The following is a 27,497-nucleotide window of genomic DNA, read 5'->3' as shown; positions in this document are numbered from 1 at the left end:
ATGTAAGATTTTCTTAAACAGGCGATTGAGTAGAAACTATTCACAAAACCGTTGAGGAACTCCCAAAATTCAAAATCTGCGCTATATAATGCAAGAATCAAGCCCGTAGAGAAATTTTCCGGAATATTGCATTTTCCCTTTGTAGGTACCTTACTCCAACATTTTCGAGATATTCACCATTAAATTTTTACATTGCCAGTAGTGTCTCGTCTTTCCGCCATTTGAGAGTACCCTCTTCCGACTCTCCGTTCTGCAGATATTTGCACTGAAAGTTTTGACATCAATAATATATTATGTCTAGTCGTTCCACTTGTCCTTTATGAGTACCCTCTTCTAACACTTTGTTTGCAAGATATTCGCTTCCACTACGCCAATAGATGATATGTCTCGTCCAGGCGATTCATTTTTCCTTTGAGAGTACTTTCCCCCGACAAACAGTTTGCGAGATATTCGCTCTTAAAATGAAATCACCAATGGATATATTTCTTCCAGACGTCCCAATCACCCTTGAGTACGCTCCTCCGACAATCTGTTCTTGAGATATAAGGAATTATATCCAGGTCGATAAGGGAGAAATGGTAGGGTAGAAATTAATTCCTTTCGTTGTGACCTCGGTTATTGTACAAACCAGTTGTACAGATACTCGCAGATAGTTTATCAGCTTTTCCTATTCAAATTTTGGAGTGATTTTGTGAAAGCGAATTTTGTTTAGGCCAATACTGGTTTTTTAACTATAACAAATAAAACAAGCTAACAAGCTAAATTTTGGCAATATAATCAACAAAATTAAATTGCATGTTTAAGTGGTACGCTTCGGTTTCAGCGCGAAATAAAAACCTAATTGCATCCGTCGTTATGTTAAAAACGAACATTCCTTGTTTGCCAATTAGGTGACTTTAAATTACGGTTCACCGGGAGCAGCTTTTCGAATATAGTCGTGATACTGTAAAACTGCCCTCTCCTGCTCACGCGTTTCAACTGATCCTGGCCTCAGGAGTCGGAGGTTAATAAGGGCACGTTCGGGAGCGAGGCCGCAAAAACGCACAAGATAACACGCACCCATTACGCCAGTCCTTCCACGGCCCATCCTGCAGTGTATCCCGACAGCCTGGAAATAATTAAAAGGATTAAACTGTGACGTCACAGTTACTTCACTCGCATAAGAAAGATACGAAAAGAAAACTAATTTTAAAGTTACACGCCGCTATCGATATTAAAGACAACATTTATATTTTATGCCATGAGCATTATTAAACATCTCCGGGGGCAGTTTAATCAAGCAACGAAATTACCTAAGTAAATTAATTTAGGTACTATTTAAGTACCTGTACACATTTACACGTTATCAATTGTGCTGTGTACAGAACATAGAACAAGTAGACTGTGCAAAAAATCATTTTCGCTTTTCCTACATCAGGAAACTTCCGTAAAATATCTACCGGAAAATGTCCACATGCCGTGCTTGTCTCTTTTCCACCAGCTATAGTAGTAATGGAAACATTCTAGCAATGCCCACTTCACTACAAAAGATTTCTTTTCTAATATTTCTTACTCGCCTCATGTATTTTATCAAGAAAACAACTTTTATATTTATTTTCCGGAAATTCAACGTACAGAAATGGGGGTCTGTTTCCTATTGAGATACCTACACCGGAGGATCCCGGCACAGAGAAAAGAAGCCAGCTTTTAACTCCTAACAAATAACAATTCAATAATTGTAATAACACAATATATGTATGTTGTTGTGAAAACTTCCTAAGACTGAAACTACCCACACAACTTACCCTTGCTAGCTCAATCTCACAAAAACTCTTTAAAACACAAATCTCAGGGCCCGTAAAATGAGTCCGACTACCCCTTTTTTTCGTCCGGACAAGGGGTAGCAACCTCGCCAGGTCGGTGGCTAATACCTCCCTTAAATTCCAAATAAAATAATCCCTTGTTAACTGACTTCTGGAATTAAATTTAAGTCCCACCGATGATCCAAACCTTTTTAAGTTACCAAACTCGTTTCACACTCGGAATAAAAAAAGAAAACTTAAATTTGAGAATCCTTGACCTTTACTTTGACACACAAATAATAAATGACAATAAAATTTACAAAGCTAAATGCACAAAATCTGAAAATAATAACTTACACGAATTGAAACACAAAACCGTCTAAGACGGCGATTCTTACAATTAAATTAAAAAAAAATGACAGTACTCACGATCTGTGTACAAACTAATCCTTTTTACAAATGCACAAACGACCGATGCACATAAACACAGCCCCAGGTATGTGCTGACACCTGTACAGCTACTCCAACAGCTCCTCGGCGATGCTGGCGTTAAACAAACGTTCCGCCATGTCCAGACAATGTAAAATCCAATGAAAACGAAATCTCGCTGCTAAAATGGCGTTATTGTACCGCTCCTTTCCCTTCAACAAACTCCTTCCAAAGACCTTCTTAAACTCCTCGATGACGGCGTAATCCAAACGTTCCCGGACTTTCAAATAACAATAAACGACGAATAAACTGGCGTAACTTTAGCAAACGCCCCTACAATAAACTTTCCAATAACTTTCACGTAAGACAAAACGTAGACTTCGCGAAACGGTACAATAAGCGCCTTCTCTTCGCTGTTCAAACCCATTTATACGCCACCCATCGCCAAATCTCGTTGCGACGCTTTTCCACGTAAAATTTGAATTTCGGAGCCGATAAAACTTAACGGTCGACTCCGCGGACCAATAACATAATTGCATAAATAAAACTATTACCGATCGTAAATCAACTTAGACTGGCACTTTTACGAGTTTTAACACGCCAAAATTCCTATGAAATTCGCTCTTAAACAACTAAAAGTTTCCTTATCTAAAGTAACACTTGTGCAAAGCGCGTGCACTCTGCTAACTTCCACGAATTTAACAATAACAAGACAAAATTTATTACATTAAAAATTTCTAATTACGGATTCGATTTTCCCAGACTTTAAGTTTCTTAATTAACTCCGGCCGAGCATTAATTGAACCAAAACAACGATCCTCTGCATAAAAATGGGAAATAAACTTCTTTCCAGAGTAAATAAATGGCGTCCAACTGCGGCCTAATAAAAAAACACAACAATGTATAATAATAACGAAATGACAAAAAAATATGTGTAATAATAATGCATAAGAACATTGCAACAATGCAACAAACTTTAGTATAAACAGAAACTATAAACATTCACCATTAAATTAAGTATAATTCCCTTCCAACTCAACGGAGATTGGCAATTTCCCCCCTTTCAATATTAATCGAACAGAAAGTAGCAAAAACCTTACCTTGTAATTAAACGTAGCGGTAGAAATTTTTGTGCAAGAACAAGCAAAAGCGGTAAATACGGTCCGGTAAACGTAACGTAAAAGTAAAAATTAAACGGTATGAATGCAAAATAAATTTACAGAAATATCAAAATCAAATTCAAATACAGGACGGTAAGTTGAATGATCCAAAAAAACAACACTGAATGCCGGTAATGAATCTATTTAAGGCAATTATCAAAATTACAGTAGGTACTTACAAATTAACTCGCAAAAATGCAAAATTTTCTCCCCTAATTGATTTAGACCAAAGTTGTAGATAGGTTTCTTGTAGCTTAAAAAATTCCTGAGTCTCATGTCCTTATTTATTATTTTTCAATTCGGGAAATCCGAAAAAAAATAAATTAGAAGTTAGTATTTGCGTAAAAATCTAATTTTTGTTTCAATAACTCGATTTATAATTATACTTTATAATTTCCTTAATTCTCAGATTTCCCACAATAAACAATTACAAACGGGCACATGAAGAGATTTTACAATCTACAAAAAATGTATTTACAACTTTGCGGTAAAACCATTAGGGGGAAAATTTTTAATATAAAGAAATTACTACTGAAATCCCTATGGTGCGTAAACCAATTCTACACCCTGTATGCCTGTATGGCATGATAAGGCATGAGCAATAAAATTATGATTCAGAGAAAGCCGTGAAAGTTTTAGGTCAAAGTAGCTATTAGATTTACTTGTGCAGTAAAACTACTCTTGTCACTGAGCCAAATACACGTGACCGATGACTCTCTCTTTCAGGGCGAACTCTAAGTCAAAATTTCGTTGCTCACTCGCTGCAGACTTTTGCAGAGATACTGCTTTTATATTATTGTGGATTGTAGTATACAACCATCTGGAGGTTTTGAATGCAAAGCCGATGAAAGATTACCCCACCCAATACAATCGCGATAAGCGACGCGAAAGCAGCTATAATGAAAGGGGATTGATATCAAAACTAATTCAATTTCGTCTCGGGAGATGTTTAGCAATTGTAAAGAAATTTTAGCAAAACGCTTAGTAACAAATTAATTCCTTCAATCTTTGCAATTTTATTAAAAGCTACTTGAAAAGTGAAATTGTACTTTTTCTTAGCGTAAATGTAGCTCTCACAAATGTGCCCCTAATTTGGACTTTATTACATTGCTTATATAGCCTATATGGAAGGCCATTATAGAGATATTAACCCAAATGAATCTCAAATTGAATTTACTTATTACCGAGCTTATTACGTATTAAACATGTCCCGATCAATAGCGGTTTCTGACAAAACTATCGGGACATTTTGTATAGTATTGAGTACTGAGTCCTTATTAGAGCACTGAGAGTGACTACTTTAGTATGGGTATGGATTGTTGAGAATCATGTCCACGTTGCATTTGAGTATGCTTGGTGGAAACGTTGACGTGTGTTACCGGTATTTCCAAATTCAATATATTTTTCGAAACGTGTTGAGTCTAAGAATTTTGCACGACGGCGGAGTGTTGTTCCATACATAGCATCGTATGAGAATCTTCTTTTGAAAAACGCCTTTTTTTCCTCCCCACACTTTTGATTTCTTAGAGATCTATACTGCCTCTTATTTTAAGTCGGTTTTGTTCTTGTTATGGCACCTCAGGGACATATACAGAAAATACAGAGCATGTTAATAACGATCACATTTTACATAATTCTATAAATGAAGATACACGCCGGTTAATTTAGATCTATCATGATTTATATTTAATAAGCCCTCTCATAGTGCACCAAGGTACACGAAACCTTGAATTACAAAAAAAGGAAAAAAGGGTAGCCATAGTCGATTCCACGGTAGCTTTGAAGAACAACGTCCTTCATGACGGTATGGTCGGCTGTGTGTGAGGTAGCGCACCCTCCCAGCAGCGTGGCGCATGACGGTATGGTCGGCTGTGTTTTGAGGGTAGCGCACCCTCGCAGCAGTCTAGCGGGGGATTTGGGGTTGCGGATGCCTGTGCGCATCGCGGTTGTTTTCCCGGGAAACATCGGACTACCACGGGAAGGTTGAACTACACTAAGCATATATGCAGCGCTTTTCTGAAATTAGAGTGTGAGAGGTAACTTTGCGCGTATGCGATCAAAATCAATTAAATTGATAGAACAACGTATTATCTTTTACTCGATTATGGATTAATACCTATTCCATTAATTGACAGAAAATGTATTTTGGAATCAGTAAATGTACCGAGAAATAATTATGTTTTGTTGGTCATTAAGCATTAGTAGCGTTGCATATGTGAAAGTAGCGGTAGGTACAATGATTAGAATAGCAATCGCAGCTTTTCACGGAAAATGTCACCGTAATACAAGCGTGATACACTAGTTGCCTATAATTGGGCCAAATTCTTTAATTGATCTTTTGAATCGTTTGAATATCAGAATATGGAACCAATGGTCAAAGTGTAAAGATCCCCATCTTTAGTATAACCAACCCTACGGAGTATGGTGACATAAAAGTTAAATCAAAGGCACATTGCTTTTTTGGCTATTGTGACTGCACATTGTATCAAAAAAATTGACTAATTTCAGGGGAATGACTTGACCGAAACAATCAATGGTGTCATGGCAAATTTCGCAGTGCCGGAACGCACTTTTTTAATATTAACTTCGCTTTTGTTAATAATAATAATAATAGATTTTATTTCTCACCAAATAGCACACAGCAAAGGCATAATTACAGATGAAAAATGGTTAAAAAGTTATATTTCCTATACTTATTTGCTCAAAATGATGTTATATTATATGTCTATGAGTTTAATCAAAATATAAACTCTAAAATTTAAAAAAAAATGTTGTTTGGGTATGAGAAACTAACTAGGTATACAGGGTGTTTTTTTGGGAGCTTTAGTTAAACGTTTCTGGGAAAGTAAAATACGTAGGTTTTTGAAAGTTTGTACTTAGGAGTTACTCTGAAGGCCGATTCTATGTAAAATATTTTCAAAATGTCCGCGAAGTAGATAGTAATTCCGTTATTTTAAATGTCAACCCCTATTTTTTATTGCATTTTTGGATTCTACGTGAAATTTCAGTTCTTTGGATACCCATATGTCGATATCTGCCATTTATGGTTTTTAAGTTATTTTGGCCATGATTTTATAACAATCGAATTTTAAACAAATCAAGGAATGGATTCTTTAATATCATTGATTCTAGTTCTAGTCTAAATATAATTCATTAAGAAATAACTCATTGGTTAAGGATATAGGACGGAAATTTTTTGATTTATATTTTGCATTGAATTTATTTTGTTAATCTTGCATTAGCAATTCAATTCATTTTCTTAAATATTCTCTTGTAGTGCTTTGTATCACTTGTGCTTCAACGGTTTGTAGTGCATTTGGGGGTACAAAATTTCCAAAAATTCATACAATTTCGTTCCAGTTTTCGAATGAATGTACGGAAAGCACGCGCCGCGATTCTGCCCATTTCCCCATAAATAACAATTAAATTCCAAAATAGGTGAAACCACTGCGAGTCATTTTTCGATTTTTGAAAAACTTATGTTAACCTATAACAGTGGGTGATGGATTAGTGTCACTAGATTTGCTTAAAATTCAATTGTTATAGAATCATGGCCGACTACTAAAAAGAAAATCCGAAAAAAATAGTGTCAATTCAATAAAATGGGAATAAGTCAGAAACTGTTAAAGATAGCTATAGGAACATGTATTGTCAAAATATGCCCATTTAGATTCTCTATCTCATGGAATAGTAAGAACATGGTCATTCCATTAAAAAAAACTGAGTTTTTAGTCTTTGAAGTTTCATAAATTTGGATATCCATAGGGGCGGTCGTACGCAACTTAAATAGTGCACCAAAAGAAATCCCTATTCATTCTCTATGCACTGATAAAAATAGGTTGCCATGACTACAACCGTTTTCAAGTAATCAATTATCAAGGTACCATCTGCATCCGCCATTTTTTTTCTTAAAGTCAAAATAACTTAAAAACCATAAATGATAGATACGACATATGGGTATCAAAAGAAGTGAAATTTCACGTAGAATCCAAAAATGCAATAATATAAATATAATAATAAATAGGGGTTGCCATTTAAAATAACGAAGTTACTATCTACTTCCGGTATTTCCGGAAGTGCGGCCATTTCAAAAATATTTTACATCGGTTCGGCCTTCAGAGTAACTCCTAAGTACAAATTTTCAAAAACCTACCTATTTTACTTTCCCAGAAACTTTTAACTAAAGCTCCCAAAAAACACCCTGTATAGTTCAAGCGTTTTGCATTGCACAAAACAAAACTTAACAGACAAAAAATAAATAATATTCAGTTATGACTTAAAAAATGACAAAAAATCATTAAAATGTCATGGAAAACATTATATCAAATTTAAAAATCTTCATCAAAATTCGGTACAACCGAACGATCCTTGAGATCTTCACATATCTATCATTTCTACACAGCTTGTAAAACAAAGTTCTAGAATCAGCATTAGTTTTACTTTTATTCAAGGTGCATACATAGATTTCATTTAGATATTTTAATAAATAAGAAAATCGGATTTCCCAAATATAAATAGCGGGTTGCGCATGCGCAAGAATTCATTCCACTCGTTTATGTTTGGTCAATGCTGTTTCATGAACATAAGGATGAGAAATATGCGCATAAAATGCAGCTTGTACTTGTTTTTTTTTTCTTCTGTAAAACCACAACGCCGTTCCGGTGCGTTTCGGCACCTTGACCCCTCTGGAAACACTGTCATGATTATGGACATAAATAATGGCATCAACAGAGATGTACGCTTTATCTGCAATAAGGATCTGGAAGGATCCCCCCTTAGATGACCGATAATATCAGAATTATGATTAAGCTACGAACTAAGACCCTTGTCAAGTTTAAGCAAACGCGGGGGGATACTGATTGGATTTATTACAAACAGCTACGTAATTATAAACCTTTGTAGTTAAACAAGAGAAAAAGGCATTTAAGTATTGAATTTGAACTGAATCAAAATAAACATAGAACGTTGTGGAAAAATTGAAGTACAACTAACACAGAGGGTGTTAGTTAATTGAGTACTTGTACAAAAGACTGAATCTTTGACTAACTTTAAGGTATGTGTTCATATGAACATGGGTCCGCAACGGCTTGGTCTCTGAGATACAGGGCGACCAAAAAAAGAAGCCGTTTTTTTTATAAAAAACGAGTTTTTCAAAAATAAACAAAAAAAATTCCACAAATACTAAAAGTACCTTTTGAATTGAGAATGGAGTAGGTCTGTCTAGTCAAAAATGACACACGTACAATACGACACAAAAAAATTATGATTAAATAACTTCAGAAACAGCACTGTATATGGCGCCCTCTAACATTAAACAAAAAATTAAGTTAATTTCGTCATCAATATACCCAGGATCTCGAATTTCGTCTAATTGGACGCCCTGTTTCTCAAAAACCAAGCCGTTGCGGACCCATGTCCATTGTCTCTTAAAATTAGCCAAAGATTCACCCTTGAAAGTTTGTACAAGTACTTAATTAACACCCAGTATACACAACAGCAGAACCACGTGAAGCACCTATTCATCTGAGTGACTCCAACAAAATTAATGAAGCCTTTGTAAATTCAAATATTATCTTTGTATAACCAAAGAGTATATAACGTACACTCTTTGGTATAACCACAATTTCAATAATCTTATTACATTTTGTTACAAAGACTTTTTTTTCAATTTGCGTTAACTAGTGGACAAGGAATATTAAACATCTTATCAAATGTCAAAACATCAGAAGTAATCCGGTTGGAACTGATGAACCGAGTATAAAAATTATACGACTTTGCTGCCCCTTTATTGCTCTTTTACGCCGCACATATACACCTAATCAATTCCTGTATAATCGATGCGGTCTTTCCAGAGGCCTGGAGAACCGCAAAGGTTAGTCCTATACGTAAATTAAATGCACGACCAATTATTATCCTTCCATGTTTATGAAAAGTTTTCCAAAAAAACCTTGATGACCCAAATGCAAAGTTTGTACAATCCATTGATATTATCCCCGAGACGCGATCGGATTTTAGATCGGGTGTTAGATGTAAAACTTCTTTTTAGTGCATTTCCACAAAAATAAAAAAAAAATGCGCTATTGTGGCCACTTCGTCCGTCCGTCCGTCCGTCCGTCCGCTAACTTTGCGACGCTACTAGTTCTTTATCTTAAGAGCTATTGTTCTACTTTTTTCGCTATTTGGTTCGTTATGGTGTCGAGTCTTGTACCAAGGAAGGAATTTTTTCTGTACCGCTTACAAAAAAAGTTATTGTAAAAAAACCAAAAAACCGTTTTTTACATGTTCCATAATTTTACACTTTTGCCGTTTATTAACGATCCTAGAGATCGTTTATAATTTTGCATTGCTATCTGTCGTCTGCCTGTTGGTCTGTCCGTCTGTTCCTTTGTCTGTCTGTCCATCTATCTGTCCGTGTGAACGATAACTTTGTTTAGAAATGTTCGATCGCTTTTACATCTCCGTTAGTTATGAACTGAATTGCATGAAATTCAATATGGGCATAGCTTTAGCCATATAATACGCAATGCCAAAAGTTGAATCGAATCGATTCAAAATTCACAGTGCCCTTTTCGCATCTCGACCATTTATAAACCGAATTGCAAACGTTTTTACTTATAAAAGTATTTGAATGAAATTTGATACATAGGCACTTGGAATAAAGGAAAATCAAACGCCAATTTCAAAATTTGGTTTTGCGCTTGCGCAGTGCCAACTTTTTTATTTATGGAAGAATTTAAATGAAATGTGATACATAGGCACTTGGAATAAAGGAAAATCTAGCGGCAGTTTCAAAATTTTATTTTGCGCATGCGCAGTGCCAACTTTTTTATCTATGGAACTATTTAAGTGAAATTTGATACTTGGGCGCTTGGAACAAAGGAAAATCTAACATTAGTTTTAAAATTTAGGTTCGCGCATGCGCAGTTCCAACTTTCTTATTTAGAAAAGCATTGATATGAAATTCTTCTCATAAACTGAAATTGAAGTAGCACGTCAACAATGGATTGCCCATGTGCAACGCTATATTTCATATTTGTGGCCGGATTTTTACGATTTTAACAGAAGTTGCATCTTACAAATGGGAAATGAATGCAAGTGGTAATGCGCTTTATGTAAATCGTTTATGATTACTTTTTAACTTGTTTAAATATAACCACAGAGTATGTTATATACTCTTTGATATACCTAACTGATGATATATTGAGTGGTGCCGATAATGATGAACTGTCTGTGTTAATTATGCTTGACTATTCAATCCTGACACAAGTATTGATTTCGATAAGTCTGATACCTCTTTTAATTACTAGTGGAAGCCAGATAGTGAAAATAAAAGATTCGGAATCAATCTTTTTACCAATTAACAATTGAGTAGGTACGTCAAAGTCCAATTCTTGTGCCCCTGCACATTATATACATCGTTTCCAAGATAAGGATGTCTATCATCTCGGAAACCATTGAAGATACGACGATGGTCAAATTAAAACAAGTTAAAAAGTAATCGTAAACGATTTACATAAAGCGCATTTCCACTTGCATTCATTTCCCATTTGTAAGATGCAACTTCTGTTAAAATCGTCAAAATCCGGCCACAAATATGAAAGATAGCGTTGCACATGGGCAATCCATTGTTGACGTGCTACTTCAATTTCAGTTTATGCGAAGAATTTCATTTCAATGCTTTTCTAAATAAGAAAGTTGGAACTGCGCATGCGCAAACCTAAATTTTGAAACTAATGTTAGATTTTTCTTTGTTCCAAGCGCCTAAGTATCAAATTTCACTTAAATGCTTCCATAGATAAAAAAGTTGGCACTGCGCATGCGCAAAATAAAATTTTGAAACTGGCGTTAGATTTTCCTTTATTCCAAGTGCCTATGTATCACATTTCATTTAAATTCTTCCATAAATAAAAAAGTTGGCACTGCGCATGCGCAAAGCCAAATTTTGAAACTGGCATTTGATTTTCCTTTATCCCAAGTGCCTATGTATCAAATTTCGTTTAAATTCTTCCATAAATAAAAAAGTTGGCACTGCGCATGCGCAAAACCAAATTTTGAAATTGGCGTTTGATTTCCCTTTATCCCAAGTGCCTATGTATCAAATTTCGTTTAAATTCTTCCATAAATAAAAAAGTTGGCACTGCGCATGCGCAAAACCAAATTTTGAAATTGGCGTTTGATTTACCTTTATCCCAAGTGCCTATGTATCAAATTTCGTTTAAATTCTTCCATAAATAAAAAAGTTGGCACTGCGCATGCGCAAAACCAAATTTTGAAATTGTCGTTTGATTTTCCTTTATTACAAGTGCCTATGTATCAAATTTCATTCAAATACTTTTATAAGTAAAAAAGTTTGCAATTCGGCTTATAAATGGTCGAGATGCGAAAAGGGCACTGTGAATTTTGAATCGATTCGATCCAACTTTTGGCATTGCGTATTATATGGCTAAATCTATGCCCATATTGAATTTCATGCAATTCAGTTTCATAACTAACGGAGATGTAAAAGCGATCGAACATTTCTAAACAAAGTTATCGTTCACACGGACAGATAGATGGACAGACAGACAAAGGAACAGACGGAGAGACCAACCGGCAGGCGACAGATAGCAATGCAAAATTATAAACGATCTTTAGGATCGTTAATAAACGGCAAAAGTGTAAAATTATGGAACATGTAAAAAACGGTTTTTTGTTTTTTTACATAACTTTTTTTGTAAGCGGTACAGAAAAAATTCCTTCCTTGGTACAAGACTCGACACCATAACGAACCAAATAGCGAAAAAAGTAGAACAATAGCTCTTAAGATAAAAAAACTAGTAGCGTCGCAAAGTTAGCGGACGGACGGACGGACGGACGGACAAAGTGGCCACAATAGCGCATTTTTTTTTGTGGAAATGCGCTAAAAAGGTTACGCAATTAAAGGATTATTATCACGCTGGAAAATTCCGATTACTTTCGAAGATATTCCAGACAACCCGACATTGGCCGATTTCATTTTTATTTTTTTGATCTCTGCAAGCTCCCGTTTTTTCAATCTCAATGCAATGTTTCGTTTCAGAGAAATCAACTTTATTTTTTATATGGCCCGTGAAAAAAGTACATATTGTATAGAGTAGCATTTTTTATTACGAGTACAACGATAGGTATATCAGGCACACAAAAAAATCGAAAGTAGAAAATTGTTAGTTTCAACAGGATGGGACACCCGCGCACAACTCTTGCGAATGTATCTATCAGACAAATTTTCTATTTTCTCTGAACTTTGTCCGATACATAGTTGACCTACTTATATTTCCACTTCGTATATGAAGAGGCAGCTTTCGTTGTCAACACGCCAGTAACCAGAACCGTAATATCTACATGTTGCTGTATGACGTCACAGGCACACCGGCTGGTTCAAGATAAGGTATGTGTTGTATCACGTATTAATAAACTGAACTGCAGTTGCGTTTCTCCGAACAATCGTTTATCTTGCGCAACTTTGAGGTAGTTCAAATTCATCATTAGGATTTTAATTGAAATTGTGTATTAATTTCAAATAGAATTTTCAGCTGGGATGCGAAACTTACATTAAATTGCTTATTTTATTTAAATATAAATAGTAACCTATAACGTTTGCAACATATATAAAGCAGACGATGTGCATTTGACAGTATTTATTGATTTAAAGGTATAATTCAGGTAACGTTTCGATTTTGATATTGATCTTGATGGAATTCTCTCTTATATTTGGGGTCACAAAATTTAATTTAACCGTACTCGACTATCTCTCACCAATCCTTTTTATTTACAATCACAAAATTTCACCTCGCGGTTTGATTCCCACTTTGACTGTACTCGTTGGAGTCTCTTTGGGGGCATTCATTCCAAGCTCAAAGCCGACGTTTACTCTAGGACGCTAATTTTTGCTGCCAATCAAAAAATCCAATGAAATTCGTTTTTGAGCTGTCAATCGCAGTCTACGTGAACTTTCTTTTGTTAAATCAACATAAAACTTCCACACAATTTAATCGCTGCAGAATAATGTGACTCTACCTTGGGGTATAATATAACTATATCAAAGCTCGCGCTATAATTGATCATTCAAAGCACCGTAAACCATAATGCAAGATATGGCGAATGGCGCTCAAGCCATACCGTATATTATCATAGTGGAAGTAAAGCTTTTTACACCTTTGAATATAAATTATTCAAAGTTTTTGAATAAAAGCATAAATAGCTACAAAAATTTGTACTGCTGATTGCAGGTTTAATCGCCCCTTTTGATTAGGCAACAAATGTAACACCATTTAAATCTACGTACGTAGTTGTCGACGATTAACCAATATAACAATAAAGCTATCATTTTCACGTGTTTTGCGTTGAAATTAGATAAGATTACGTTTTCGAGTGGGAAATGTGGTATCGGAATAATAACAATCAATGACAAGTAGTGTAAACCATGTAACAAATAGAGTGGCGTTCACGAATCGCATATTCACCGCTAACTTCGCCTGCGCAGAGCTACTATAACGTTTTAAAATACTAATTCTAATTATTTTTTGAAATCCTATCAAGTTTTCAAAAAAATTTTTCGCCAGTTCCTTTGTTGATACCATTTGCCACAAGATACCAAAAAATGAGATTGATTCATTCAAATTTAGCTAAAATACATCAATTCAAGTTCAATTTACTTCTCACACTAACTTTAAACCGATGTTATGTATATATACACCATATAAATGTTCATTGGTACGGGTAGTCCGATGTTTCCAGGGAAAACAATGGTGCGGATGCACACAAATGATGCAAACTCTATATAGAGAGCAAAAAAAGTATAAATGTTGTCTCTAAAGTGAGCACAAGTGTAAAAGGAAAAGTCAAAGAGGGGCGGAGTCCTCCATAAAGACAAATCCAAAATAGGTCATTGAACCTGAAATTCGAAAGTGTAGAAACTTTCAAAGTCACCGTGGAATCGACTATGGCTACCCTTTTTGCATTTTTGGGTTTCTTTTAATTTTTGATAAGGCAGCGCCGATTATGCTAGAAACTGCACCTATTACTACCATTCATAGTTATAATTATAAATTCAATGCTGTTACTCCATTGCGGGTGTTTGTAATTTTGTTTGAAAAATTCGCTCATTGGGAAGTTTATAAATTAATACAACAGTAGGTACATACAAACGGTATATTATATGCTACCTATGCTTTCTCCCAATCGTCCGGACTCTCTCGCTCGATGGCTTCATGTCTCGATTTAAAACAGAACGCTTGCACCAATTGCGAGGAAATTTTTCTTTATTAAGTTTGTTAGAACAGAGTTCGTGAATTGGCAATGTAGATAAAAAAAAGTAAGGAAGGCCCTTTTGACCCTTCCCTTAGTTATGTCGATTCAAAAAAAATGTTTTCGAAGATATGGATAATGATGGATACGTGATACCTATACGTTCGGTATTCACTTATTGAATTTTTTGTGCTCATAAACTCTATACGCTAAGATGGTTTTTATTAACTCAAATTCAAATGACATATCGATATACCAGATACCTACCAAAGAATTGTGCATGCGCGGTGCCTACTTTCTTATTTCTGGATGCAATTTTTTGGTTAAATGGCTGCAGTAATTTTTTCAGACAAAAACTGTTAATGCGGAAATACGCTTTTTGTAAATCGTTTACGAGTTTTTTTCAAATCCTTGTTTAATGCCAATTGACAGCTTGTTTGGAATAATATTTTCTGGAATTATTCCCGTTCCTTCAATCCCATCAAACAAGTTGCCGAAAGAAACTTAATGCATACAATTTTATGTCAGCAGGAAATTTCTCAATAAAAGAAAATAAGGACTACCTACTAAAGTTTTACCCGGTACAGTCAATCTCGCTGGTGTCCAACAGTGAAGATTTCTTAGTGTCTCCGCAACTTCTGAAGTCATTTGACTAGAGTCAGTATCGCTGGAATTCGTCTCTCTATTGAGTAAGCAAACATCTACCTAAACAGGGGGATTCTAATATCCTTGGATGACATCTTTAGCGCTTTTCTTCACATTCGTTCGGCTTGTCCATTACTGCTAGGATGGTATATGGAGCTACTCTAGGACTTGACAGTTTCCATTTTTGTCTAGAAACGATTTAAATTCCAATTAGGTGAATACTGGATCCAGGGTTGTAAAAAACTCCCAAAGAAGTAATGGTTACGGTATTAGAAGTGCAATGCATTCGCACTTCGAGTAGGGCGCAAGGACAATTAAAAAGAATTTACCAAAAGGTCCCGCAGAACCTAATGCAACCGCGTCCAGAGTGCCCTGGCCCATTCTCATGGCCGTACCGGAGTTTTCTTAGGGATCGGTCTCACTTGTTGACCACTGGAACACGTAGAGGTATTAATTTTCTCCTAGATTTGATCAGCCATCTTTGGTCACCAGTAAGATATCGGACCAGTGCCTTCATATTCACAATGCCTGGATGCACTGCGTGAAGTATTTCCAATACTCTCTTCCTCCCCCCTGGCGGAATCGCGACTTTGGTGCCCACAATGAATGCAACCTTGATAAAACGAGAGTTCCTTTTTTCTTTCGAAAAATGACGTGTGCTTGTTTTTGCCAAACAATGGCTTATAATCCGTGCGTAGAATGAAGATTTTTCCATAAAAATAGTAATGGAATTTCTCTATGTCAGTAATCACAGCAAATTGAGGCGTAATATGCTCGCAAGATGACACCGTGCGACAGAATTCGGCAATGGTAAGTACTTCTTGACCTGTCTCATCGAGTTGACCCCTGTCACACAAACCGCTACCTAAAAGCAATGAATAAATTATTCATTGCCTGAAAGTATTCCTACTACTCCAATTAATAATTTAAACTTGAAAATTTGCATACGAACATAGTTTCTCACGAGGGTTTTCATGATCTATAGAATGAAAATATTATCGAGATCGTTTCACTTCCGGCTTTACCGGGTGTACCGGATATTTTAAATAGAACACTCGGTATTTTATTGCATTTTCGAAATCTAAATGAAAATCTACGTCGTTTGATACCCCCTTCCTCAGCGCCTCAATGGTTTTCAACTTATTTAAGATTTTTCAACATTTTTGACGTTTGATTGCTTTTCTTTTGGGCCCTGATGCACATATGATTCCGTTGACTTGAATTTCAAAAAGTTTTGCAAATTCATGTAGGTATACCTAATGTAATGCAATAAAATATAGGGTGTTTTCTATGTAAAATACGAAAGTTGCTATACACATCTGGTAAAACCGGAAGTGAAACGATCATAATATTTCCTTTCGATAGATCATGAAAAACTGTGTTTGTATGCAAAATTTCATCAATGAGAATCTGAAAACTTTAAGGTAGCGGTTTGCGTGAAACAGCCTGTATACTCAAACTAATTAATAAAGGTTTTATTCCAGATTTTGTTTATATGATGATATTTCCATGTATTCAATGACCAATAAATCGCGTGTAAAACGGGCATAGAAAAGCGGCAGATCGGTTTGGCTCAACGGGGTCATTGGATTTGACCCATTTTCAATTTAAATGGAAAGTTGGAACTGAATCTGTGCAAGCGTTTGCGAGTTATCGTGTTCACAGACAGACATCATCGACTCCCCTAAAAAGCTTGCATCCCTTTGCTCTACTGCTTAATAATCCTTATGGCTGGGGGCACGGCTTCAAAACCCGAAATAATCGTAATTCCAACAAATTTTAAAATACTATATGACCACTGCTATGGCTCCTTAAATTTGAGGTTTTCTTTAAATAAATACAGGACTCCTTTATTTTTAATGAAGTATTTAGAGACTTGTTATAACTAGACCGCGCGTAACGTAGATTTTACTATAAACGCCTGTTGTCAAGATAGGATAGGCAACCAACTGTTCATCGCGGGGCAGACGTACGTTCTGCAGCTTGCTTTAGCCATGTTTATTCTAAATTTTAGTTGCAAAAAAACATAACATATAGATGTTAACTGTTTTAATCGAATTTATTGGTATTTTATTTGAACTAAATTGGTATATAACTGCCTTACTCTAGTCCTAATTTGATTTATATGTGTATTTTGGTGGTGAACACGTATATGGGAAAATATACTCTTAAAACTAAAGATGTAAGTAGTAAGATATGATTATTTAGCGGATTTTGATTCAATATATGCCTATCCAAAAACCCAAATGGGCTGTAACTGTTATTTATTTTTCTTAGACTTCTGATAACCATTTTGTTTACAACGCGGTGTCGTGTGGATTGAATGAAAAACCTGAACACATTTTCAGCAATTTGGCAAATTTTTAATGCATCGCTTGATACGCGCAACAATCCTCCACGATTTTTTCTACTTAAAAGCTGTGAATGACTCTCTGATGCGAATATCGCATCTGCACATATGGAACATTTAACAGACTTAGCTATTTTTCTTGTAACAAAACCTGAAATATACTTAGTACCAGTAAGTACTTAGTTACGTCTATACCTAATAGGCAAATAGGTATTGCCGTTGTCTTGCTGGTAAAGGATGTCGAATAATAGTTCTACGTTATTTTAAGTGAATGGGAAAGTCGAAAACGCTCGGTATTGCATTATTGTTTAACACCTTCGTAGGTACCTTTCTAAAATCGGCTTCATTCCCCGCAAATGCACTATGGTGGGAGTAAATTTTTCTCTTCGAATGGCTCTGATCCATTAGCCCTTCAAACTTTTATCCGTTGAAAATCAGCATATTATTTAAAAATTTATCGACAGAGTACATGTTGATAGGCACAAGTTAACCTAAGTTTATTGGTTTATTCTCAAGTCTCAACTCAACAGAAATTTATCTGTTCACAATTCGAGCTAATCATGAGAATGATTAATGAATGGAACATCTAAAATAACAGCTTATGTCATTATATTGCATATCATCTCAGCGATTTTTGCCCCGCGGTGTATTGTGTGTTGCATACTGTGTCAACAACACCTTAGATATACGTTAAGCGCAGTCTAGTTATAGCAAGTCTCTGATTTTCCCATGTAATAGATGAAAAAGCGCTAATTTTGATATTTCATGTTTCTGGCTATTATACTACTATTACTATAGCTTCTGAGGAATTCCCATTTTATTGCATTAAACTTACAGTAGAGGCGAATTATTACTTATTTCCACGTTTAGGCCCGGTGCTCTAGTCGTTCCGGTCTCCGAGACTGCATTCGCTTATTGTAAAGGCCCTTTTTTTAATTGTAATTCAGTTAACCTATGGCAGACATACATAAACGTATAAATTACACGTAGTAACGAAAAATTTTTAAAAAAAGTTATGAACACAAAACTATGATTAAAAAGGTACAAATAGGTACCCTTCTGACTTCTTGTATTACAAGGGGTTTCTGGTTTATATACGGCCACTTACCTACTCGTTTTCATTAGGATTTTCTCGATAATCCTAAAAAATAGCCATTAATGTGTTCTAGGCCGATGTGACTATATAACTTGAATATGCGCAACTACCAGGATTCATATTTTCTTGTTCCTGTTTTTTAATAGGTCCGCTAACCTTTTTAAAACGAATTGTGAGGATACCTATACCAAAGAGTACCCACTGCGTCACCCCCAACGTGAATAATCAGCAAATTTTCACTTGTCCCAACTCATAAACCGTGACGCGAAAGCATTATCAGGGTATGAAAAAAAAATTCATATGGACTCAAAAATCCGCTAAAACTTTAAAACAACAAAGTTTCCAACTACTTCCGGCATTTTCAAAAGTGTATTTTGAACAACAAGAGAGCGATAAGAAACAATAAATAAATAACAAACTCCCCAAAAAAACACCATTTTTTTCAGCATGTAATGTAATTCGCCTACCTCATGTAGAATACGGCATGTATTGCAAATATCAACGAACTTCAATATTTGCTCCAACGAAGGCGCTTCAAATTCCTCAATAAATATTTGGGACCACTTTATAGTTTTACCCTCAGAAGGTGGAAGAATTTCTGGCGATAATGTTATTAAATGTTTAATTCCCACACTTTCCAAATAGTTCATATGTTTCGTCTTTGGACATGCCATTCCGGCCAGCTCGCCTGGGACAATCCACGAAAAGTTCAATGAAGAATGTAACAAAAAATCACTAGACATTTGGAACTATCTTACTATCAGAAACATGCTACAATTGTGCTCTCAACAGGTTTACTAGTAGTACTCACTTGATTTCTATTATAATGTTGATTACTTAAAAGATCTATAAATATAAATTTATTTTTGATTTATTGGAAATAGTCCAGATAGTACTTGTGAAGTGCATTTATGTAAAGGTAGGAATTAACTTGCAAGGTTTCTAACGCAAGTTGCCGTCTGACAGCACTGACCAGCTATAAGAACTGCGACGTTTCTATCACGCACGCAACTTGCGATGGTAAAACTTGCTAGTCGAAACCTATAGGAGACCTCCGGGAAAGTTTTCTCACAAATTCAGATCGGTTCTGGAGCGTGAAGAACAGTTATGATGAACATCAAAAACGTAGAAGATAGAATATATTAGACCACATATTCATAATGATCTAATAAATGACCCCTTAGAGCATCAGATATAAAGTTACTCGAAAGTGCTGCAAGTCACTGAACGTGCGACTGGGTCGCGGGTTAAGGCGACTCCGTCGCGCTGCTACACTACGTCCCGCCCCGCTGCTCAGCAGCACGATTATAAGCAGCGTTTCTCAATCACGCAGTATGAAGGGGCACTTATAGTGCCGTATATTTACACCAAACAGGGTCCGTTGGGCGATAGGCTACTACAAGCCTTATAAATCTCCCCATTCTCTTTATAAAAGGGACTGAGATATTAACGTCCTTTCTAGTAGAAATTTTTAGGGGAAGCTACTCCCTAAGCTCTGGAGGACGGTAGACGTGGATTTTATTGCCAAGGCAGACAAGAGACCCAATAGCCAACCAACCCAAGAGCTACCGACTTTCACCCTTAAAACGATGGAGAAAACAGTAGGGCAGAGTATTCCTTAGAAAAAAACCCTGACCCCAACCCCAACTAAATAGGCTACAACGAATATCCTGTCTGAGTATTAGTGGAGCAATGATTACACCTATAGCTGCCATGGAGATCTTCCTGAACCTCTTCCCTCTTCACTTAGTGGTGAAGAAGGAAGCAGCGAGTGGAACAATAAGACTGCTCCATAGTGAGTTGGGAGGAATACATAAAGGTGCAAAACACTTAGGAGTTGTACAACAAATAAACATTCCTGACAGGCCCGTTGCCAGAGTGAAGTAGCAGGGGTGGCAAGTATTTTTATGGGTGGGTGGGGCTTAAGAATGGTAAAAACTTCCCCTGTAATTTTTGTAAAAGAACCATCAACCATAATTTCCAGTGGGGACAAGACCATGTTCTCGGTGGGGCTCAGTCCCACCTGGCCACCCCCTGATTCCTGAGCACATAGAGATCACAAGAGCGCGGTGAGGCTGCAATAACACCTCCGTACATCAGGGAGCCGCAGTAAGATACTGGTTCATGAACAATAGATCCAAGGGTCAAAGTGCGCAGGCCTGAAATACCCAACCCAAGGTAGGAAAAAAAATATTATAACAACCACTTGTTCATCATGATCATGATGTAAAATAATCAGAGAAAATGAGGAGAAGATGCCTTCATAAAAATTTCCATCCATTCCAAAATTTTCTTTCCCATTTATTATACCCATTGCTAAAACGATCCATGTATACTCTCAGATTCCAGATTTGCACTTCAATATTTATTTTGGCTAATATAAATAGAGATAACAAGTATTCGCAATTAAATTCTTACAGATAGTCATGATCTAAAGGTATATTAAATAAATAAATAAAATTGTTTAATCATCACATTAATAATCTTCTTCCTCATAGTCCATTCCATACAAGTCTTCTCCTTCCTCTGCACCATTTTGTTGATGTTGCCTCAACATCTGATACACGCCCATTTCAGGTTCTACAGCACTTGTCTCCTCCTCATCATCATCGTCGAAATAGTCATCTTGCGCTAAAAATTTGTATACATGACGCTTACATTCATTCGAGCAGGAACTTACTTGTGTCCATGTCTTTTGGTTCCTCTGGAACTTCATTAACTGTTACAGTTTCCGCTTTTTCCACAAATGGTAAACCAACGGCAGGTGCTTTAATTTTGGAGTTTCTAGAATTAATTTTAACGGAAGGTTTCGTTTTTCGTGGTTTAGGAGTAGCGCTAGGGACATCCGGTAGAGAGGTGGAAGCACTGAAACAACAATCTCTTTTACGGGTAAGTACATAATAAGGTAAATCTTTTACATTTGATCAATATCTATAGTTGCTTCCTTCTCGTTTGACTGCTCCTCAGATTTAGAAGCTGTCAGACTCTTCAATACTTCATAATTAATCTTTGACGATACTTTTTTTTCCTGTAACATTTTCTCTATAGCTTCACCCGCGGAATTCGCTGGACCTAAATTTTGTTTCTTACGAGTTGTTCTGCGTTTCTTTTTTTCGGGTTTTCCTTCTTCTTTCTCTTTTGCAATTTTTTCTTCCTTAACTGAAATAAAGAGATGTCCTATTAATTTTGAACAGGGTGATGGAATAAAAGACTGCCTTACATAGGCTTCAGCAAAACAGTCACGTAGTGTGTAAAGACCAGGGTAGATTAGAGGTCAGATTAGTAACTTGGAATGGGCACTAACTGCATGTGATTGAGTGTGGTTGCATGATTTATAAAAAGTAACATTTTATTACAAGCATCAAATTACAACGTTGAGCTATTACAGGTAAATGAGTGACCAATGACAATGCCAAAGTATTTAAAAGAAAGATGTCCAGTTGAAGGTGAAAAGGAAACATCGAGTACGAAAATAAATAGTGCTAACCCAACAGAACATAGACAAGGCAAAATCTTTTTGAAAAAAGTAAATGACAGGGACAGAAACAGAGAAACTGGGATGAAAAAATGAGAGCGCTTCAGTTAGGAGAGTTCTTGGGAGGATGATGGAACAAGGCTATCCAGCAGAAATACTTTTTCTTTGGGTATGGAAAACATTCCATAAGTCTCCTTTATGTTAGTTTTTTTAAATTTTTTATTTATTATCCCTCCAATTACAGAGTGACCTGCATAATGCCTCTCTACTTGCACACCATGGATTGTTATGTATACTCTAAAAAAGGACGTCGCGGTTCCGTATAACAAAGACGAAAATTGTTTATAAACAAAAAACGCTGATCGGATATTGGTTAAAAAAGGACGCCGGTTTCCAAAATTGTGTTGGTTCCCTGATAGCGTAATATAAATAGAAAAACGCCTGTGAAGGTGTAACATCTCCTCTGCGCGAACTTAAAAGCCGCGTACGAAATGTTCGTCACCTCTAGGCACGTACCTACCGTGTATGATTGATAAACCGAAACAGATTGCGACGTGCCCATCGTAGGACCAGCAGCGATATTCACGGGTAGAACTTCCATTTACATCGACCGAGTCATTTTTCTTAATTTACAGCGTTGTACTTTATTTTGTTGTAGCATACCGCGTAGTTAATATCTACTGCGTCGTAGGTTACTTAGCAGTCCCTTATGTACTGTCGGGGTACTACGAGTAAGAACAGATTCGTAAATAAATATATGAATTCAAGAAAATAATTCACTGTATTGCGTAGAGAAAAGAAACTACCATTTCATTGTGGGGCCCAAACGTGCGTTAATTATAAAGGAAAATTACAGATAAACCAGAAAATACAGGCGCAAAATTACGGCGTGGCAAAGTAGGTAAGGAAAATAAATACCAGTCAGGTTCTTATTTAAATATAAATGTATGAAGTACATAAAGAATAGCAAAATATATTTCATTTACATAACCCACTTCTAACTCACGTACTTTTTTGATTATTTCAAGATCCTGGTCCCCATACACACCCAGATGTCTAATTAAAAAGGGAATCACACTTTAAATGTAAGAGAAATTTGTTTCCGACCTTAATGTTTGCATACCTACTCATTCATTATAAAGAATTATGTAAAGTCATTAATTGCCATGGCGGGTGTATATGCAAGGAAGATTAAAATCAATGTAGATGAGAAAACATGAAAAGAATTTATTCAAGTTTGTCACCATCAGGATTTTAGAGAGGAATGAAATAACTTAAATTAAAAGGTAAATAAAATATAGGCTCAGAAAACATGGCATGTGAAAGTAAAATCAACATTAACATAAGTAAATAAGTGATTAAAAATGAAATTATTGACATTATAAAGTAAATAAATTACATATGTGCTCTGTCAAAGTTACCTAATAAGTAAGCTCATTACTTTACTCTCATTTACACAATGAAATATAAGATATAGTGTGAAATTAGTTTCAATTTGTCATAATCTGAAATCACACACATGTTTCCATTCTCGAGTTCTTAATAGCAAGGGTCCGATTTTGATAAAGAATCTTTTCGGCCTAAATTGTTAAGAAAGATTACCTTTTAATAGCTCCAAATAGGTAGCGTTTTCTTCTAACCATAATCCATTTTTATGTTTCATTTCATCTTCGCTCATAATGTAAGCATCCAACTCATTGTCGTCGATATCATCAAATGTTAGATTTACTTCTATGGTGGGATTGGTTGGGGCTGCATTGGTAACATCCTCCAAAGAATTGGCAAGACCCATACTGGCTATGTCTGGACCTTAAATATACAAGATGCCTGTAGATAGAGAATCGAGGTTTCACTAGAACAGATCTCTCCAAAGCATTTTTTTACTTCTTAAAAAATTGCACTACGAACTCAAAATAACCAGGGGTTACATTTTCAATTACTCCCTGTTAGGGTTAAATGTATGGCAATAGACAATGTAGCGACAATGTCTGATAATTAATATAAAGATTATTTACCAAGTTCTTTTGATTTTTGACTTTCCAAATTATCAGGATCGTCTTCCAATTCTTCATTTAATAGTTGACCTATTACTCCTAAGGTGGATTCTTTTATAAATCTACTTTCATCACTACATTCTTTGCTAGATTTTGAATCTAAAATAAAATATATAAAGTAGATAAGTCTAAAGTTTGTACTATTGTACCCCATTTAAATATCACACCACACTCACTTTCTTACAAACAAAAAGAAGAACTCATTATTATCCCATTCATCCATGCGCTCAGTATTCATTCCGAAAATAATGGAACAATCACTTACTGTGCACTTTACTACTTCGTTTATAATTTGTATCTAGCTGTGACTCAATGTCTTTTTGTAGTTCTGTTATGTGATCGGCTTCTTCCTCCATTAACTAAATCAACATAATTGTAATTGAATGAAATATATTGCAAGAGATTTAACGATAATTTTTCATTTTTAAAATACTAGATACAACTTCGTCTCTTTCACCTCTGCCAAGATCTATTCCCGTTTATGGAGCTTCTGGAAGTTACTTCTTTGCCAATTCTGTTTTAGCTTTTGTCATGGTTAAAGGTGGAAAAGAATCCTAAATTACAAAAATGCAAGAAAAGTACAATAAGATACACATTACTTGCAATAGTTACCAAATTGGATTGGATAAAAGAATAAATAAACAAAATAACATTGGTTCCTCCCAATTTTACTTAGATAAACATCTAAAAAGGAGAAAATGTATAACCCTGAAGGTTGCAATTACTTCATTTGTTAGGTGGTTCACAGTTACATTATCACTATTGTTGTGTAAACTGAAAACTACAGGGCGTTATCGTTTTTCTAGGTTCAAACAATGCTGAAGATGAGAACAAGAATCCTGTAGTGAAGTGTAGCGGTTTTTTTATAATTTTGGATACCATAAAGAAATTTAACAAAATATTGTTTTGAAGATATAAATTTTTCAGTGTTCCAGACAAAATTTCCACCCTGTATGTTTACCAACGTACTTTTTGTAAACGCTCTTTGTCCTTCTTCCTAGCTGCTTTAAAAGATGGCGGATCCTGTTCTTCCTCCAAATCAACAGTCATGAACTCGTCTAATGTCAACGCGCTACTGGGAGTATCGCCAAATTCCATTAATCTGTGAAAAAGAAGAAAATGACAGGGTATGCGTCAAGGGATGAGCCATTTCAATTTTATGTATGTGTGTATCAGATATGATGTACATTTTTGTACTACTATTTCAGATTTGGATACCCTGAAATTTTAGTTTTTACAGCTTAGGTGGTGCAGTCATAGTTTAAAACCACTTTTATGTGGTATTTAAGAAAATCATTGCACATTATGAAATTATGACATATATCTGAAAGATTTTTTCAAATAATAGGCGAGTGAAATCTTATACCTTTTTAAAATTGCTAAACAGCACCACTGTCTACCACACATTACACAATATGGCTTATTGAATATCAGACTACTTACTTATGCAAGTATTTTACGAATCAAATAGAATTTCTAATAGGCACTTAATGCAAACAAAGTGAAAAGTAAGTACACTCTGATGACAAAGTAAATATAGTAAGTTAATTGGATTTGCAGACCGAAAAGCAATTAATTGCCTACCTTTTACGTAAAGTTGATTCGTGAATTTTGACAATTTTGACAATGTCCACCGGGGTTCGATTAAAATTATGTAGACGAGCCGCCATTAGTAATGCTACAACGAAAGTAACGTTAAATCGTTGACTTTCTCCCCCATAATCAAATTACCTGCACCACAAAGACCAGATGGTCTTCTACCTGAATGTATTGAATCTCTCTTCATCCTTTGTACTAATCTAAGGGCTGTGTTTGCAACTTCCTGCGTTTTTCCTTCGAATTCCAACTTTGCCGCAAAACGTAGAATGTATAAGCATGGATCTGTAAGACGAACAACTTAAAAAGTAATCGTAAACGATTTACATAAAGCGCATTTCCACTTGCATTCATTTCCCATTTGTAAGATGCAACTTCTGTTAAAATCGTAAAAATCCGGCCACAAATATGAAAGATAGCGTTGCACATGGGCAATCCATTGTTGACGTGCTACTTCAATTTCAGTTTATGAGAAGAATTTCATTTCAATGCTTTTCTAAATAAGAAAGTTGGAACTGCGCATGCGCAAACCTAAATTTTAAAACTAATGTTAGATTTTCCTTTGTTCCAAGCGCCTAAGTATCACATTTCACTTAAATAGTTCCATAGATAAAAAAGTTGGCACTGCGCATGCGCAAAATAAAATTTTGAAACTGGCGCTAGATTTTCCTTTATTCCAAGTGCCTATGTATCACATTTCATTTAAATTCTTCCATAAATAAAAAAGTTGGCACTGCGCATGCGCAAAACCAAATTTTGAAATTGGCGTTTGATTTTCCTTTATCCCAAGTGCCTATGTATCAAATTTCGTTTAAATTCTTCCATAAATAAAAAAGTTGGCACTGCGCATGCGCAAAACCAAATTTTGAAATTGGCGTTTGATTTTCCTTTATCCCAAGTGCCTATGTATCAAATTTCGTTTAAATTCTTCCATAAATAAAAAAGTTGGCACTGCGCATGCGCAAAACCAAATTTTGAAATTGGCGTTTGATTTTCCTTTATCCCAAGTGCCTATGTATCAAATTTCATTCAAATACTTTTATAAGTAAAAAAGTTTGCAATTCGGTTTACAAATGGTCGAGATGCGAAAAGGGCACTGTGAATTTTGAATCGATTCGATTCAACTTTTGGCATTGCGTATTATATGGTTAAAACTATGCCCATATTGAATTTCATGCAATTCAGTTCATAACTAACGGAGATGTAAAAGCGATCGAACATTTCTAAACAAAGTTATCGTTCACACGGACAGATAGATGGACAGACAGACAAAGGAACAGACGGAGAGACCAACCGGCAGGCGACAGATAGCAATGCAAAATTATAAACGATCTCTAGGATCGTTAATAAACGGCAAAAGTGTAAAATTATGGAACATGTAAAAACGGTTTTTTGTTTTTTTTACAATAACTTTTTTTGTAAGCGGTACAGAAAAAATTCCTTCCTTGGTACAAGACTCGACACCATAACGAACCAAATAGCGAAAAAAGTAGAACAATAGCTCTTAAGATAAAAAAACTAGTAGCGTCGCAAAGTTAGCGGACGGACGGACGGACGGACAAAGTGGCCACAATAGCGCATTTTTTTTTTATTTTTGTGGAAATGCGCTAAAAAGAATTACTCAATTACATTTCGTTCAGTAATAA

The 27,497-nt window shown here is 35.6% G+C and overlaps 2 protein-coding genes across 2 annotated transcripts; both read right to left on the bottom strand.

Annotated features, from left to right (window-relative positions):
• Positions 1-19,505, bottom strand: LOC116158610 (dual specificity protein phosphatase 23-like). The gene is made up of 2 exons (XM_031471422.1): positions 19,194-19,505; positions 1-1,108 (listed from the first exon to the last, which is right to left on the bottom strand). Exons 1-2 carry the CDS (start codon positions 19,467-19,469, stop codon positions 902-904), a joined length of 483 nt encoding a protein of 160 aa, XP_031327282.1. The 5' UTR covers positions 19,470-19,505; the 3' UTR covers positions 1-901.
• A 1,571-nt stretch (positions 19,506-21,076) lies between these two features.
• Positions 21,077-26,182, bottom strand: LOC116159885 (transcription factor IIIB 90 kDa subunit-like). Its single transcript, XM_031472976.1, has 9 exons — positions 25,987-26,182; positions 25,840-25,933; positions 25,225-25,357; positions 24,521-24,614; positions 24,217-24,354; positions 23,804-24,010; positions 21,645-21,885; positions 21,407-21,591; positions 21,077-21,357 (listed from the first exon to the last, which is right to left on the bottom strand). Exons 1-9 carry the CDS (start codon positions 26,039-26,041, stop codon positions 21,203-21,205), a joined length of 1,302 nt encoding a protein of 433 aa, XP_031328836.1. The 5' UTR covers positions 26,042-26,182; the 3' UTR covers positions 21,077-21,202.
• Between the last annotated feature and the right edge of the window lie 1,315 nt (positions 26,183-27,497).

The sequence above is a fragment of the Photinus pyralis genome, unplaced genomic scaffold (assembly GCF_008802855.1).
Source record: "Photinus pyralis isolate 1611_PpyrPB1 unplaced genomic scaffold, Ppyr1.3 Ppyr1.4_LG1, whole genome shotgun sequence".
Lineage (NCBI taxonomy): Eukaryota > Metazoa > Arthropoda > Insecta > Coleoptera > Lampyridae > Photinus > Photinus pyralis.
Note: the sequence above shows the minus strand (reverse complement) of the source record. Positions and strands in the feature narration are given on the sequence as shown.